The sequence below is a fragment of the Aedes aegypti genome, chromosome 3 (assembly GCF_002204515.2).
Source record: "Aedes aegypti strain LVP_AGWG chromosome 3, AaegL5.0 Primary Assembly, whole genome shotgun sequence".
NCBI classification, from domain to species: Eukaryota; Metazoa; Arthropoda; class Insecta; order Diptera; family Culicidae; genus Aedes; species Aedes aegypti.
In genome coordinates, this window is record NC_035109.1 from 9144309 (window position 1) to 9159109 (window position 14801).

Sequence of the window (14801 nt, forward strand, 5' to 3'; positions counted from 1 at the left end):
ACCTGTCATGTCTTGGTCAAAAATTGGAAAGGGGATAATAATACAAATCCCGAACTATCTACCTATGTATTCAAGCTCGTTTATATTTCTTAGGTACAAACTTAAACAGCCTCGACTGTCCGTTTCCTTGATCCCTATTAAGAAGTAGTGAAGGCTTTTGTTTGTAAATTTCTAAACTATCAGCGACGTCTAGTTTCCAAGATGAAGATACGCTTCGTACGATGTCTATGTTATCGCTTGTCATTTGATGTCTATCCTGGAAAACATGTTCAGCCACTTTTGATTTAAAATCATACGTTAATCCCTTTTCTAATTCCTTGCCCGCTTTTTTTACCTCAGCAATATGTTCTTTGAATCTTATTTCTAGAGTTTGTTTTGTTTGTCCTATATAGATTTTATTACAATGGGGGCATGAAATTTTATATACTCCTGCTCTATTCAGTTTATTAATTTTATCCTTTGTTGATCCTAATCTAGATTTAAGCTGACTACTCCTACTGCTGAAAACCAAATCTACTCCATATTTTCGAAATTTCTTAGCCAAAGGCTGTGTAATCTTGGTATCAAATTTCACCGCTACTCTTTTTAAATCCTCTTTTTCGGCAGTAAGTGTTGTCATACTTTTCCTGTATTTATCCCTTGCCCTCTTATCTACTACTGCTTGTATTGTACTATTCCTATATCCGTTAAGCCTAGCCGTCTCAAAAATATAATCCAGCTCTTTTGATTTTCCAGTTTCACTTAAAGGAAGGGTTTGCATTCTATGTATCATATGATGAAAAGCCGCCATTTTATGTTGATAAGTGTGGTTGGAAGTACTCGGAATAACTCGCATAGTATTAGTTGGTTTCCGATAAATTTCAAATTCAAAGTGAGACGATTCCCTAGTAATTAGCAAATCCAAAAAAAGTAGTTTATTATCCTTTTCCTCTTCATGAGTAAATTTTATATCTTTGTGGATACTGTTAATTGGTTCTAAAATTTTTGGCAAATAATCCTTTTTGATAATGCTAAACACATCATCTACATATCTCCACCACCGCTGTGGTAACAAATCTTTCTTTTTCAAAATGCTTTCAAAATTGGCCATAAACAACTCGCTTAAAAACGGAGACAATGGATTACCCATAGGTGCACCTTTTGTCTGTTTATAAAAATTACCACGGAAGCTAAAATAGTTCTCTTCCATACAGAGTCGGGTTAATTTGATATAATACCGAACTTTGTTTTTCCAATTTGACTCATTGTGTTGATTAAGTAGCCATTCTTCCAAAAGGTTTATGGCTTCTTTAACTGGCACACTAGGAAATAATGCTTTAACATCAAAAGAAACCATAATTTCATCTTTTTTTGGTGATCATCAAATCATGTTTACAGCAACGGGTGTTCAGTAAAAAATGAGAATGATTTCAATACCTTACTGTATAATTACAGAGTAAAGTAAAGAGCGTATTTTTTTCTCTTGAAGAGAATTGCTCTCTGGACTCTAAAAAATGGGTAGCACTCGCTAGCGTGTTGTACGAAACGTTGTACGAAACGTATGATCATTGTGGAAAATAGTTTACGGTAGACCACTTTCGAGGCGGAAACGTGCCCATGAATACAGTTTACCGGATCTTGGCATCCCTGAGCGTGGAGCGGAAGACCGGTAGCGGCCGTTCGGCGAAGATAATAACGAAGAAGAAGAAGGAGCATCGCGACTAAGTTACTTCGTACGGCTGATCAGGGGCCCTTCTCCAATATTCATTGACGTTCTTTTGAAGAATAAACGTTATGTTTTTACTAAGAAATACTGAACAAGTCGAAAAAAATATTTTTTTTTTATTTCACAAGACACCGACAGTGTTATTGCTTACCCAATGGACGATTATGTCCTTTAAAGGAAGCACCAACACTAGACAACGAATTAGCAACGCCCAGTGGCACATTCGAAACAAGTTCCTGACGAAAAGTTTTCCGGACTGAAGCGGGAGTCGAACCCACATTCCTTGACTCGATGCGGCCAAATGCTTGGTAAGGGTTCATTCAAATATTACGTAACGCAAAATTTGCAAATTTTGGACCCCCTCCCTCCTCCACGTAACAGCTTTTGTATGGAAAATTTTAAATTTTTGTATGGACCGTAACACTAGGCATTAGGCGTTACGTAATATTTGAACAATCCCTAACACTAACCGCACTGCCACGAAGCCCACAAAGAATTGGTAATAATGGTTTTGAGTGTTGTCGAACTGTTTCCATCGCTTTCGTTGGTTCTGTATCAGACGACCAATAGTGCAGATTTAAATGCTTAAAAAGTACAAAAGTTGGTGATCCTTGATAGTTCGTTTTAATAGTTCTTTGGTGTAGGATTTTGATTACCCTTCAATTTGCTCACGTTTCCAAATCGAAGAAAAAATAATTAGTTTTTCACCACTGCTTGGCCACAATGGCGAAGAAGTGTTCTCTTTCTATCAAGAGTGACTGTGAGTTATACACAGTGTGTAAAGGGAATTGCGCCAAATGGTTCCATGCTGACTGTGTAGGCATCACTGAAACCGACTTGTGTGCGTTATCCACAAATATCATTTGGATCTGTGACGCTTGCATGGTATTATTCTGCAGGATGAGTGTGTATGAATGTGTAACTGAAACCACTAACATTGAGCGCGTCTACTTGGCCTAAACAAATTGAATTTCGAGAGTTTGTAAATCGAATGAATGAAACGTGGAAACCTTGTGTATAATTAAAAATCCTTGAAACGATGCTCGATTAATTGATCAATAGGTTTTGTTTGTTTTGACCACTGTTTATGTTTTATATCTGTCATTGATTAAATGAATTGCTTTTGTTAGTAAGCGATGTAGCATAGGATTGTCAATGAGTTGTATTTTGCAATGTATGATGATGAATGTGCGTTTAATGTTTGTTAGATAATTAATTTTAAGTAACAGTAGGGGAATGTGGGGCAAGATGAGCACCCCTAGTTTGTGTCGTTCCTACCGATTTTTTTCAATAAATTATTTGGGGTTCTGATGAATATCATTAAATTGATATGATGGCCATAAATTTCAGCTAAAAAATCAACAGCACAACGTAAATATTATCAAAAATACATAGAAGACCAAACATTTACTTTTTCATATAAGATTTGTTCATTAAAAAGTGATACTTTTGTTGCGTAAACCATTAAATTCATACGTTTTTGGCCGTATACTTATAGAATAATCTTCTGTAGATAATCAGGAGCAAAAATTTTATCAAATTTAAAAAATATTTCAATTGTTTTGATTATATTAATAAATTTACACCCTTGGGGCAAGATGAGCACCATGTTCAAAATTAAGTAAAAGTGTGAAATTATAGAGCCACATTTAGCTGTGGGCTTGACTTGCGGTATCCTCTTTGCACAAACATTTTTTCTAAAAAAAATATAAACAAACAACAAATTTAATCGATTTTTAAGTAAAATCTTAGCAATCTATGAGAAGTTATTTATTTTTTGATAAAAGTTTTAAAAACTATGCTAGTTGAAGATAAATACTATCAGATATTAAAGATAATATCTTGGGATATTGCATGCATTTAAAAATAATAGTTTTCTTTAGTAAATTGCATCTTTTAATGGGAGTGTCCATCTTGCCCCGCAGTTTTTTTTTACCGATGATAAAAAAGCTATTTTTTAACGTATTATTTGGAAAACTATTTATCACTTTTTAAAACTTTTAATGGTTGGAGGTCAAAGTAATAATGTAAAAGATAAGGATGGTTACCAATTTTACCAAAATAAGAACGTTTAAGTAGGCTTAAATCGCGCTAATCCTTAGGGTGCCCGCCTGACCCTATGTACGACTTACAGTCGAAGATGGTGTGCAATAAATAAATTACCCAAAAAAAAAAACTTTTTTTATTGAACACCCGTTATATGTTTCTGCACTAAGTCCGCTTATATTTGCAAGGAATGTTTTAGAAATATTTCCGAAAACTCTTTTAAGATCATCCATATTCTAAGAAAATCCCGTTAGAATATCTATAGGAGTTCCTAATGGCTTCCTTAAAGCAAATCCTAGAGGAATTAAATCCATAATAAAACAATCTTTTTTTCCATCGACAGTGGTCTTTATTCTTTCTTCAGAATACACTATAAGCATTAGAATTAAACTTATCAGGCTAGAAAAAAAAAATCAATGCAACTCGTTCCTCGGCCTCTTTTCCAAAGCAACTGAGAAATTCCTGCTTCGCATCCTATCTAATATCCGTTCTCTCTGCTAGTACAAAAGTCAAAACTAGAACCTAATCTAAACCTAAACTCAAAAAAATCATAGCATTTTGGGCAATCATAATCACTAGCGCAGAAAAAAAAAATAGTTTTGGCAATTCCTAACCGGTTTGACTTGCTTGCTATTGTTACTTTCCTATCAAACAATCGAATTTTGATTCGTAAAACGAACGCAAAAACTAAGACTTCAAACAAGCGCGCAAATTGCTACAACATTCAACCCACTCTCGTCCAGGTGTTGGCCCTTTCAAACATCCTTACTCTCTCTCACGTTCTTTCTACTTCGCAACAAGTTGATTTTTTGTTTGTTCTAAATCTGATTCAAGGGGGATTCCAAATCCAGAGATCATATTCCGTTCGCTCCAACTTCTTGTTCTACACACACTGATATGATTCAAGGTTGAGGTTTGGAGGGATGCAATTGATTGAAAAGAAAAAGCGTTGCATTGAAACTATTAAACTGGGTTATATGTTGGCAAGAGGTTTTGACACTTCGGAATATTCCTATGAGGAGTCTTTCCAACCCCCGCATTGCGATTGTGCTCTTTCCTTGTCGTTAAGCTAAAATTGTGCTGTCCTTGCAAACAAAATGGCACCGAAGCAGTCAAAACTTTTTACGCATATACAAATTACGGTTGAAGAAAAAATAATGAGAAGTTGGTCTGTGTTTTTTCCATCTTCAAAAAACCGGTGGTGGCAAGTGATGTTAAGTCAGTTAATAATCTAGTTCTATTTCTGGGGTCCGGTGTTTCAAGTAGTGTATAAAGATTCGAATCTCAACGTTTCCAAGAAGTGTAGCATTTCCATTTCTTCTCGTTCACTGAGCAGCATCACAGGCAAGCTCGCTTCGCTGATTGCCGTCCGCGGATTGTCTTACTCTATCCCGTGAGCAAATATCATGACCAGGCCAGGCTCCACCATCACGTCCTCGGACATGTGCGTGTTGTCGCAGTGCAGCACGAGAACGGCTTGTTTTCCTGAAATGTTTCAATATTATTTAATCATTGAAGCTGTGTCGTTTAGCAAGTTTATGTTGACTCCGGAGTTAGAAATTAGTTCTTTCTGATCTGCGTTTATTTTATAGAATAGCTAAGCAATTTACGCATACGGCGCCAGAATGCAGGTGAATGAAGGGAAGTGTGAAGAATTAAATTGTTGCATAGGTCTACGTAAACATTAATTTGATTAAACTAGTGATTCTCCCCATATTTCATTTTATTACTTTAACGTACCACCAAAAGTTTTGAAATAAAAAATAGTTTTCCAAATAACACTTCACAAAATAGCTGTTATTTGTAATACCCGAAGATATTATCTTGAACTTTTGTTGGTATTTATTTTCAACTAATGTAACTTTTAAGCATTCAGCTACTATCCGAAAAAAAAACATCGGATATGATAATATTTAAATCTTCGAACTATTTAGTGGAATGCCTGTGAGTAAATGAAAACCAAATTACAAATTAGCTTAGCTTACACATATCTATGGTTGCTATTCGGCAATTGACCGAAGTCAGTGAGGATGCACAAAAAATCAACTATAAGTTCGGCTGGGATTGACCATAATAAGTGTGTAGTCACACATATGTAACAAGTTTGAAATAAAAGCATGAAACGAGCTCACCAATGTATCATCCAACATCTTTGATGACCGCACAGTTCGAAGTTGCTACTCCGTGATTAACCGGAATAGGTATTCAAAATTGCAACAATCCTCATTTTTTGGGAAATATTCTGTAAGAATTCTAGGAAACATCCCAGACAACCAGAAATCGCATGAAAGTTCACGTAATAACTCGTTTATTCATACAAATTACATCAAACTCGCTAAACACCGTCGATAAACTCGTCAGATTGATGAGTTTCCTCGCATAAAACACTTCTTTTCTGAGTTCATTTGTACATTTTGTTTCGTCCCGTACGTATTTATACACTCGCATTATTTGTTATGATTCATCACATAATATATGCACGCATATCGCCTCCACTTTTGTACGTAGAAGGCCGTTTCGCGACATCTTATAAGTGAAATTTTGCACATATAGAGCCTCCAGGTGATTTCGTTATACGTACATTTTGGTTGTCTGGGCATTTTCTAGTGAACGCTTGCGAAAAAAAAATCCAGAAATTTAAAACTTTGGAATGATTTTCTACTGATTTTTCTGAAAAAATATTGTACAAAATTTTGGAAAATCTTTCGTAGTAACAACTGGAGAATTCAGTGGAAGAATTCACGAAGAATCTCTGCAGAAATTTCAGGGAATATCATATAAAAATCTCTCAAGTAATTTACGCAGCTCGTACCAAGTTGGGTTTCTGAAGTTTTTTTCTTTATTATTTCCAAATCTCATGAGAAGTTGATGGAAGCATGCCTGGGAGATTTGCTGGACGAATATCTAGACTCGTGGAAAAGTTCATGAATGTATTCGTGTAGTACTTTATGAAAGAATCACTGGAAGTATTCACGTTTGTCGAGGAATCTAAGAAGAAACTGTAAAGGAAGCGAGTAGATATATCTAAGATGAATCAGGGAGTGTTTTTAACAGCATTTTTTAAAGGATTTTCCACGAGTTCTTGCAGAAGTTCTATCTTGATTAGGTACTCAAAGTTTGCAGGGATTTCCATGGAATTCTTTTGAAATTTTTCAAAGATTTCATCTGGAATTATTTTCTAAAATTCCAAATTATTCCAAACAACTCTTCTACCAGAAAACAATTCCATCAAACGGGCCTGGAAGTGACTGCAGGATTTGCTGAAGGGATTCCTCGAAAAAAAAAAATCGGACATCCCTGAAAGGAAAAAAATCTGTGAGAAATTAAAATAATTGCTGTGGTATAACTGTGGTACCGTGATGAATCAAAATCCGGACGGTACCGATATCCGGACACTCTGATTATATTATGTAATTAAAGTCAAATTTAAATGATTATATGTTTGGTTTTAATACTCTCCCTTTATTATTGACAATGCTGGTCATTTCACATTCATTTTCAATCTAGTAACCATTGTCAAATAATAAATAAAAATAAAAACAAATTATTTGTTTATGTTGGACGTCATTTCGTCGCGGTCCAACCCTAACTCAAGTTCAACAATCGATGAACACGCGAAGAATGTTTGGTTGAATTAAAAGTTCGTGAACTACATTTCAATTGAAATTTTTTACCATAAGTGTTAAAGAAGATATATTTTGAAAGTTCTGTGAGTCCACTCTACTTAAATATGTTGGAAATATGTTTTAATTGGTGTGTAAAGTGATTGTCCGGGAAAACGAGCCAGTGTTTTATGATCCGGACATCATTCGAAAGACTCAAGTTTGATTAGTGTAAGTGAATTTCGAGGAATAAAATCAAGAGAAAACATGAAAAATAACTATGAAAAGAATAGTGAGTTAAAATAATTTAAGATAATATTAGATAAATTGAGTATATCTTCCTCAATAAAAGTACCAGCCGCATCGACTGCAGCTCAAGCCACATGAACTCAGTTTAGGTAATCAAATCACTAATATCACAAACATGGTATTCTTTTCGATATTGTACGGCAAACGTGGACATCAAGTTTATTAAAGATTGATGTTTAATTGTGTATTGGTTTGATTTTCAATAAAATTAAACGAAAATTGCATGCTTTAAAACAGTTGTCCGGATTTCGATCCAAAAGTGTCCGGATTTGAAGACAACACTAGCATCAGGTGTCCGGATTTAAAGACAAGACATGCTACAGTATTTGAATGATTTTCGAGTAAAAAACGTGTTTTTTACCAAAATATTCATCACTCTTGTGAAAATCTGGATTGAAACTATGTTCAAAACACTATGACATTAAGAATTTTCCAAAACAACACATTCATATTAGATTTTGAATATTTGTGTCGACTTAAGCGTCCGGGTATTGATGCACCACGGTATAGCTGTGTGAAACCATAATAAACTTTTTAGGAATAATGGAGATTTTACAAGAGAAATTCAACGAAAAAAAAAGAACTGCATTCCTTGGATGAAATGATGGAAAACGTTCTGGAGAAATTTCATGCGGAATCTCAGGTCGAATTCATAAAGGATATTCTTAAAGAGTACTTAAAGTAGAGTAACTGGAAGAATAACTTAAAATCTACATGGGAATTCTTGGAATCCCTAAAAGATGTTTTTTCATAAACTCTGGAAACCTTTGTGGATTTGATTTGCAAAACTCCTGTATGATTGTTTGGAAGATCTCTCAGAGAAACAACTAGAGAAATTGGTGGAAAATATTTAGAGAAAATCCTGGGATAATTGAAGGATAACTAAAGATCACTATAACCTATGGGAAAAGTTTCAGAGTAATCCCTGTGAAAATAACAGGAGTAGCGTTGAACTGCCCATAAATGCATGTCAGTCCTATGTTTGCTGGATTTCCTATTCACATGGGACAATTATGCGTTTATGGGCAGTGAAATGCTCAATGGTTTTTCTCGAGCAAATTCTGGAGAAATTTCTGAAAGCATCTCTTGAAAAATCGCCGGAAGGATTGGGGGGAAAATGTCTACACTAGGGAAGTTCGAAAAGTGAAAAAAAATAACAATAATAATCCAATCTTCCATATCTTACTTATCATCCTGGTGGTGGTGGTGGTGGTTTACAAAGACGATGTAGGTTTATTATTATGGAGAAATACTTCAAACGCGTTAATACTGTAATGTATGACAAACTTATTATCTCATAGTGCCCATTCATCAAACCCTAAAAAAGGATCCTATTCTTGGCACTTTTGATTGCCATCGGCAGTGGGGTATGTTTAAAGCTACTGAGCTCATACACAACATAGGTCGTAGCGAACTGCTTTTTTTCTTCATTAACAAGGTTTTTAGCCCTGGGCTGGATCATCTTGGGACCAACAGCTTTACTTTCCTTCCGATGGAAATCGTCACTGAAATTTTTAGTGATTATCTCGGGGATGAGATCGAAGTGCTTCTTTTTGCAAAGATCAACACAATTGGGCCGAGAATAAAACTCCAAGCCAAAATGAATCTTGGAAATCCATATTTTTTCACGAAATGTGTTGAGATTGCCAAATGTGGAATGATTGGAATAATTTACTGTAAATCTGCAGAAATTCATAAAAATCTTATTAAAGACCTCATAAGAACTTTGTCATAGATCTAGGACTAGTCAAACCAGTAAGCCTGACAAAGCTCCATCATGAATCCTCATCATTAACTCTAGAAATCCTGATAATAAATCTTCGAGCTGTTCAGTAGAATACCTATAAGTAGATGAAAAAAAAAAAACAAATTTAGTACTATACCATTTAATTCCACTAGAGTTTGTATCCTTTGACAGATACTCGAGTTGAGTCTAGTACACGACACTGAAGACGGCCTTACAGTTGAGGTCGAAATACGCGTATATGTCGAAGGATACAAACTCTAGTGGAATTAAATGGTATAGTCAGTACTAAATTCGTTTTTTTCATCTACTTCTAGAAATCCTGTCAAATGGAATTCTCAATGAATTTGTCCACAATTTCAGTACATCTTCCAAGAAATATACCAAACATTTTTTTGGCTCAGCTTTTTGCCAACCTCTACGAATCTACTAAGAGTTTCAAGAAATATCAGCCAAGAGTCTTTTCTTGAATCAACTAGAAACCTTGTTAGCACTCTTCATATAACATTTTCAGTTATACGAAGATTTTTCTAGAAATTTATCAATTACCGCCTGGCTTCCCGTTAGAATTCCTGTAAAGATCTCATTGTCATCTCATTTGTCATGAATCTAAATGGAAATCTTTCAAGCATCGCACCAAGAATGTTAACTGGAATCGCTATGTACTTCTTCTAGAGATGTTTTAAGGATCTTATTGGCGTTCCATGAAATCTCCTTTGAATTTGTTAAACATATGTCCACCAAAAATCTACAAAACATTTCACAAGAAATTGTTAGAAAATGTACCCAACGATTATTTTAAAGGAGTTTGATAAAAAAAACACAAGAAATCGTTAACTATTCTCTATCGAATCAGTCCAACTAGTCATGCAAAGTACAAGTTGACGGGCAACCTTCTGAAAGCTTCCTGTCAAAATTTTCTAGTATTATTTGGAATTGAAGCAAACCGGTCTTCATATGTCCGAAACGTCTATTTTCCCGGTATGTTCTCCAAATTCCCGGGTATTTCCCGTATTTTTTCCGGGCATTTGTAATTCCCGGGTTTTTCCCGCTTTTCCCGGATCGATGGTTAAACTTCCACTCAGCTAGTTAGCCGTAAACCACGAATCATAATTAATCAAGTGATTAAATTTATTTGTTTTTGAGCACCAATCGATTAAAATTAAAAGGTCAGTCCCGGGATTTAGAGGGTTAATAACAGTGGTACATTATACTCGTAGAACACTGATAAACAGGCTTAGTTGACACTAAGGCTAGAATTAAAAAAGCAACACATATGTATTGAACGACCTTTGTATAAGCCTGCTTGTCCCATGCTCTATGTAAAGCTTTTAGGACCACGAGATAGATATGCGTAAACCATAGAACGACAGCGAAACACCATTATTTTATCTCTTATCCGGAGTCAACACAAATCTTACCCATTTCGACGCAACTTACCGGGAATCCGTCGACAGACGTAGTTTTCGTATATCCGTCGGTTGTTTTGGCGGGTCTCTAGCGAGCTGAGCCCTCGGGGCCACCGCCGCTCGTGACAATTCTCCATCAGGTCGTCGAGTATATGCGGCGGGCAGCCCGATTCCGAGAGAGCCCGCTTAATCATCAACTAAAATTAAAGAAATTGGAATAATTCTATGCTGAAAGTTTGTTATTTTAGTAGAGAAAAACCTGCAGAGCCTCATCCGGGGTGGAAATCATCCCACCCCATCGGGTGACCCGCGCTCGCGCCAGTCCATTGCACCACCTCGTCACTTCGTCCCGCTCCATCTGATCGGCGATGGCCCGCATCGCGGGATTCGACACGCGCATCGCCCTCATAAAATCCTTCACCAGATTCAGTTCTCGCTTCAGCTCGTTTATCACCAGGTTCTGATCGTTGATCTCGTTCTTCAGCTCGCTCATCTTCTGCTGCTGGTTGTGCACCAGCGATCGCAACTCTCGGAAGCAGTTGTGGTCCTTGTACTCGTCCTTGGGAATCACAAACCCGCAGCCCTTCTCGCACGGAAGCGGACGCTTCGGGTTGTGCTCGCACTCCTCGATATGGGTGGCCAGTGTGTCCAACTTCAGGACCAGCGTACACCCGTAGATGGCATTCTCGCAGCTGATGTTCAGCCGGGAGAGCAAATTCCGTAGGATTCTTGGCACGGCGCGGAGATTACTGTTGGTGATGGGATTCCGATCTACCGGACAGGTCGGCTGGCGCGAAAGCCACTCCGTGATGCATGCCCGGCAGAATGCGTGCTCGCATGCCACTGCCTGTAGCGGAACAAATCAGATTGGATAGTTAAGAGGAAGGCGTTCATTCGGCTTTTCCACCTATGTTGAGAATTGAAAGCGTTTCGTCACAGTTGGAGCGTCTTCTTCCACTATCGCTGAACGGCCAGTTATTTAAATTTGAAAAGTTCCCACGCGAGCTTTCCACCAATTTCTACCAATTAAAGCGGGGTCCGATTCTCCGGGTAGGTAATATGCGAAATGATGCGGCCGGTCAGCCAGCACAGCGCGCTTTATGCAAGGAAATCGATCATCGAACCGTAATCGATCGTAAGGTATCTTCGAATGTCCACGAAGGAAGTGGCAAATCGTCCAAAATTGGAAAAGAAATCAAAACTCATTTCACTTTCGGTTTGCGTGCTGCGGGGAATTGATCGAACTGCATATACGGCGGCATATACCCGACCAGAGTAGAATGTCAATATGCGTACTTTGACTTTCAAAATGAAGATTTAAAGCATTTTCTTAATTTACATGGAGTGGGTAATTAGAGGAGATTTTACGCCGAGTTTTTACGGGACAAATATAAGCTACAATTGTATCGGAGTTGTTACGTAAAACGTGGAAGTAATTCTTTGATTATTGGTTGTCGTTTCCGACATTTTTTAAACTTCGGTTAAAATACTCAGCCCAAAATCGTTTTCAAAATTTTATCTCAATTTTCAACAAAATTTTCTCGTGAAAGCCTTATTGAAAAATCTCACATAACCTGTGATCTCACCCTAAAAGCTATTAGTAACCGAGTGTGTAGCTTGTTGTTACTGAGCAAACAAATGGATTACCAGTTATTCAGCAAGGCTACGATGAAGAGAAGATAGTCCTCTATCTCCCAGTGGTGATAGTTTTCAGCCTGGTCCATTCATTTGCTTAGAAATAAGGAGCTACACACTCGGTTGCCAATAATGGCTTTTAGAGCGTGATCTCGTTATGCGAAAAATCTAGAAATTCATAGATGTCCACAATATATTCTCCTGTGTTCTGACACAAAGTTCTGCAGTGCCTTGATGAACTGATGAACTAGTAAAGTTTTGCAATTTCATATTCACAAATCTCAAGATGCTGTTATGCGCTACATGTTCGATTAGCTCAATGTTGCAGCCAGATGAAGCTTGTGAGCTTCAAATAATTCAAAATCAATCTTCATTTCAGTGACGTCTCGTAACGATATAAAAAATAGTCTGAAGCAAATACTGAACAACTAAAATTATCCTATCAATCAATACATACTCTACTCAGTAGATTTAAGAAATCTCTTTAGTTAATCTATCTGGTGATTTGAGATTACCACACTCTCATTCACATTGCGGACTTGTCTAAAATTACACCACGGAACACTTTTTTGTCTCAAGCACCAATATACCGCTATTTACGTAATTTGCTAAAGTTGCTGCATCCATTGCCGTTTTCAAAAATATCATACCACGTCTAGTTTGTGAGGTATTGCTTGTTGGAAATGCAGAAACTCACGATTTTATTCAAATTGCATGGAAGTGTACCAGCTTGTAAGGTAATTTATTTGCTTATAAATGCCATATTATGCCATATAAATTATACTTTATATGTTAAACGACACTTATCAACAAAGTTCAAAATATTGTACTTTGCCATACGGGAGAAATGAAGTATTTTGTAATGGAGACTACAACCATGTTGAAGATGTCAAATAAATTCAAATTCAATCGTACAATTCCAATCAAATTATATCTTAAATGAAAGTTGAAGTTCTATTCTGCATGCTTGATGGATCAGATTAGCAAAAAGTTTGGTAAATCATTTTCATTTTCATTTTGCAGCGTTTGGTGGGGCAATGAGAGCGCAAGTCAGTCCAAAGCCGGGGTAAGGGATAGGTAATGGCCGTAATAGTCTATGCGGACCACTTGAACACCATCGGAAAGGATAAGAAGGGTTGGGGTAGGGTATAGGGAATGGAGAAGACTTGACACAGTAATGCGATTAATGCTGCAAAATGTAAATGTGCTGAAAGCAATTTAATTTGAGTTTTGAAGTTTGATTTGACTTATTAAAATTCCAAATAGATCGGCCATTGTACAAGTAAGAAAGAATATGCTGATCGCTTTCTAGAAATTTTATAAACAACAAAATAATAACAATATGAGAGTGATGCTAAGGGCTGCTGATGGCACAATGCGACGCTTTAGGAGATTTTGATACTGAATGAACATTACTATACAGAGCGCAATTTAATCGATGGTGATAACTTTACAAACTTTATCTGTTTTTACACTGATTGACGATGCTGATTTATGTAAAAATATTTAAAAAATATTTGATATTAGTTCATTTGTTTGTGTGATTTAGGTGTTAATAATGGAAAAAATTTACATACCCTTGATTAAATACTTCCCTGACCAGAAATATTATATTTTGAGCGCCCTTTTCGAAGCTATTCTATCCAGGTATCCATGTACTGCTTTCAATCCTGAAATTATTCTTATTGTGCATGCTCATGCATTATATTAGTGATGCTCATAATCATGCAACAGATAAGAAGGAGAGAAAAAGAGAATATAGGAACAGTGATTAGTAATGAGTTAATTATGTAGTTTTGTTAGAATTATAAACAATTAAACAGCAGTAATGAATAACTTATAAAATTACTTTGCAGCATAGCTGAGCCTTTCGGAACGTAAGACCGATGTATAAAAATAATTTGTTTCGAAATTGTCCGCGTGGTCTTCTAGTGCCCCTATTAGATCAGAATCAGTCATAGACATACATATCGAATGCTCGCCATGACCCTATGACCAACATTTGTATATGTATAGACTTAGCTGATGTGGCTTTTCTAACAGGTAGTTCTTTCACTCATTGATTGTCTTCAAAACCTTGTCAAGTATAGAAAATTGATTTTATTTCATTTATTACTACATTAAAGCTACATTGTACTTATTAAGTATTAGGTATTATTTTATGTTTTTATCACTATTGATATTATCAAGGCCAGAATTCCCAGTGAGTGAAGAATTTTATAGTACTAGAACACCATAGAAGATCGCTTAACATTACCTAATCATGGAACGGCTTTTTGCTCTATTATTTTAGGTAGATGCTATCGATCTCCCTTTGCTCCTATCCGCAACCCGGTGCACGCGCCCTGTTG

The 14801-nt window shown here is 36.4% G+C and overlaps 2 protein-coding genes across 6 annotated transcripts in view; both read right to left on the reverse strand.

Moving 5' to 3' along the window:
• LOC5570208 (40S ribosomal protein S12, mitochondrial) overlaps nucleotides 1–14801 on the reverse strand; it is a 154418-nt gene that overhangs the window by 73264 nt on the left and 66353 nt on the right. The window lies entirely within an intron of this gene.
• The window catches only part of LOC5570203 (E3 ubiquitin-protein ligase NRDP1), a 76866-nt gene continuing 66142 nt past the window's right edge, over nucleotides 4078–14801 (reverse strand). For 4 of the 5 annotated variants that reach the window (XM_021848897.1, XM_021848894.1, XM_021848895.1 and 1 more), the window contains exons 3-5: nucleotides 11075–11662; nucleotides 10847–11012; nucleotides 4396–5236 (exon numbers count right to left, since the gene is read on the reverse strand). In XM_021848897.1, the coding sequence (XP_021704589.1) occupies nucleotides 5133–5236; nucleotides 10847–11012; nucleotides 11075–11662 (858 nt within the window). In that variant the 3' untranslated portion in view covers nucleotides 4396–5132. Of the gene's footprint in view, nucleotides 5237–10846; nucleotides 11013–11074; nucleotides 11663–14801 lie in introns of all 5 variants that reach the window. The other variant, XM_001658934.2, reaches the window with a different exon arrangement.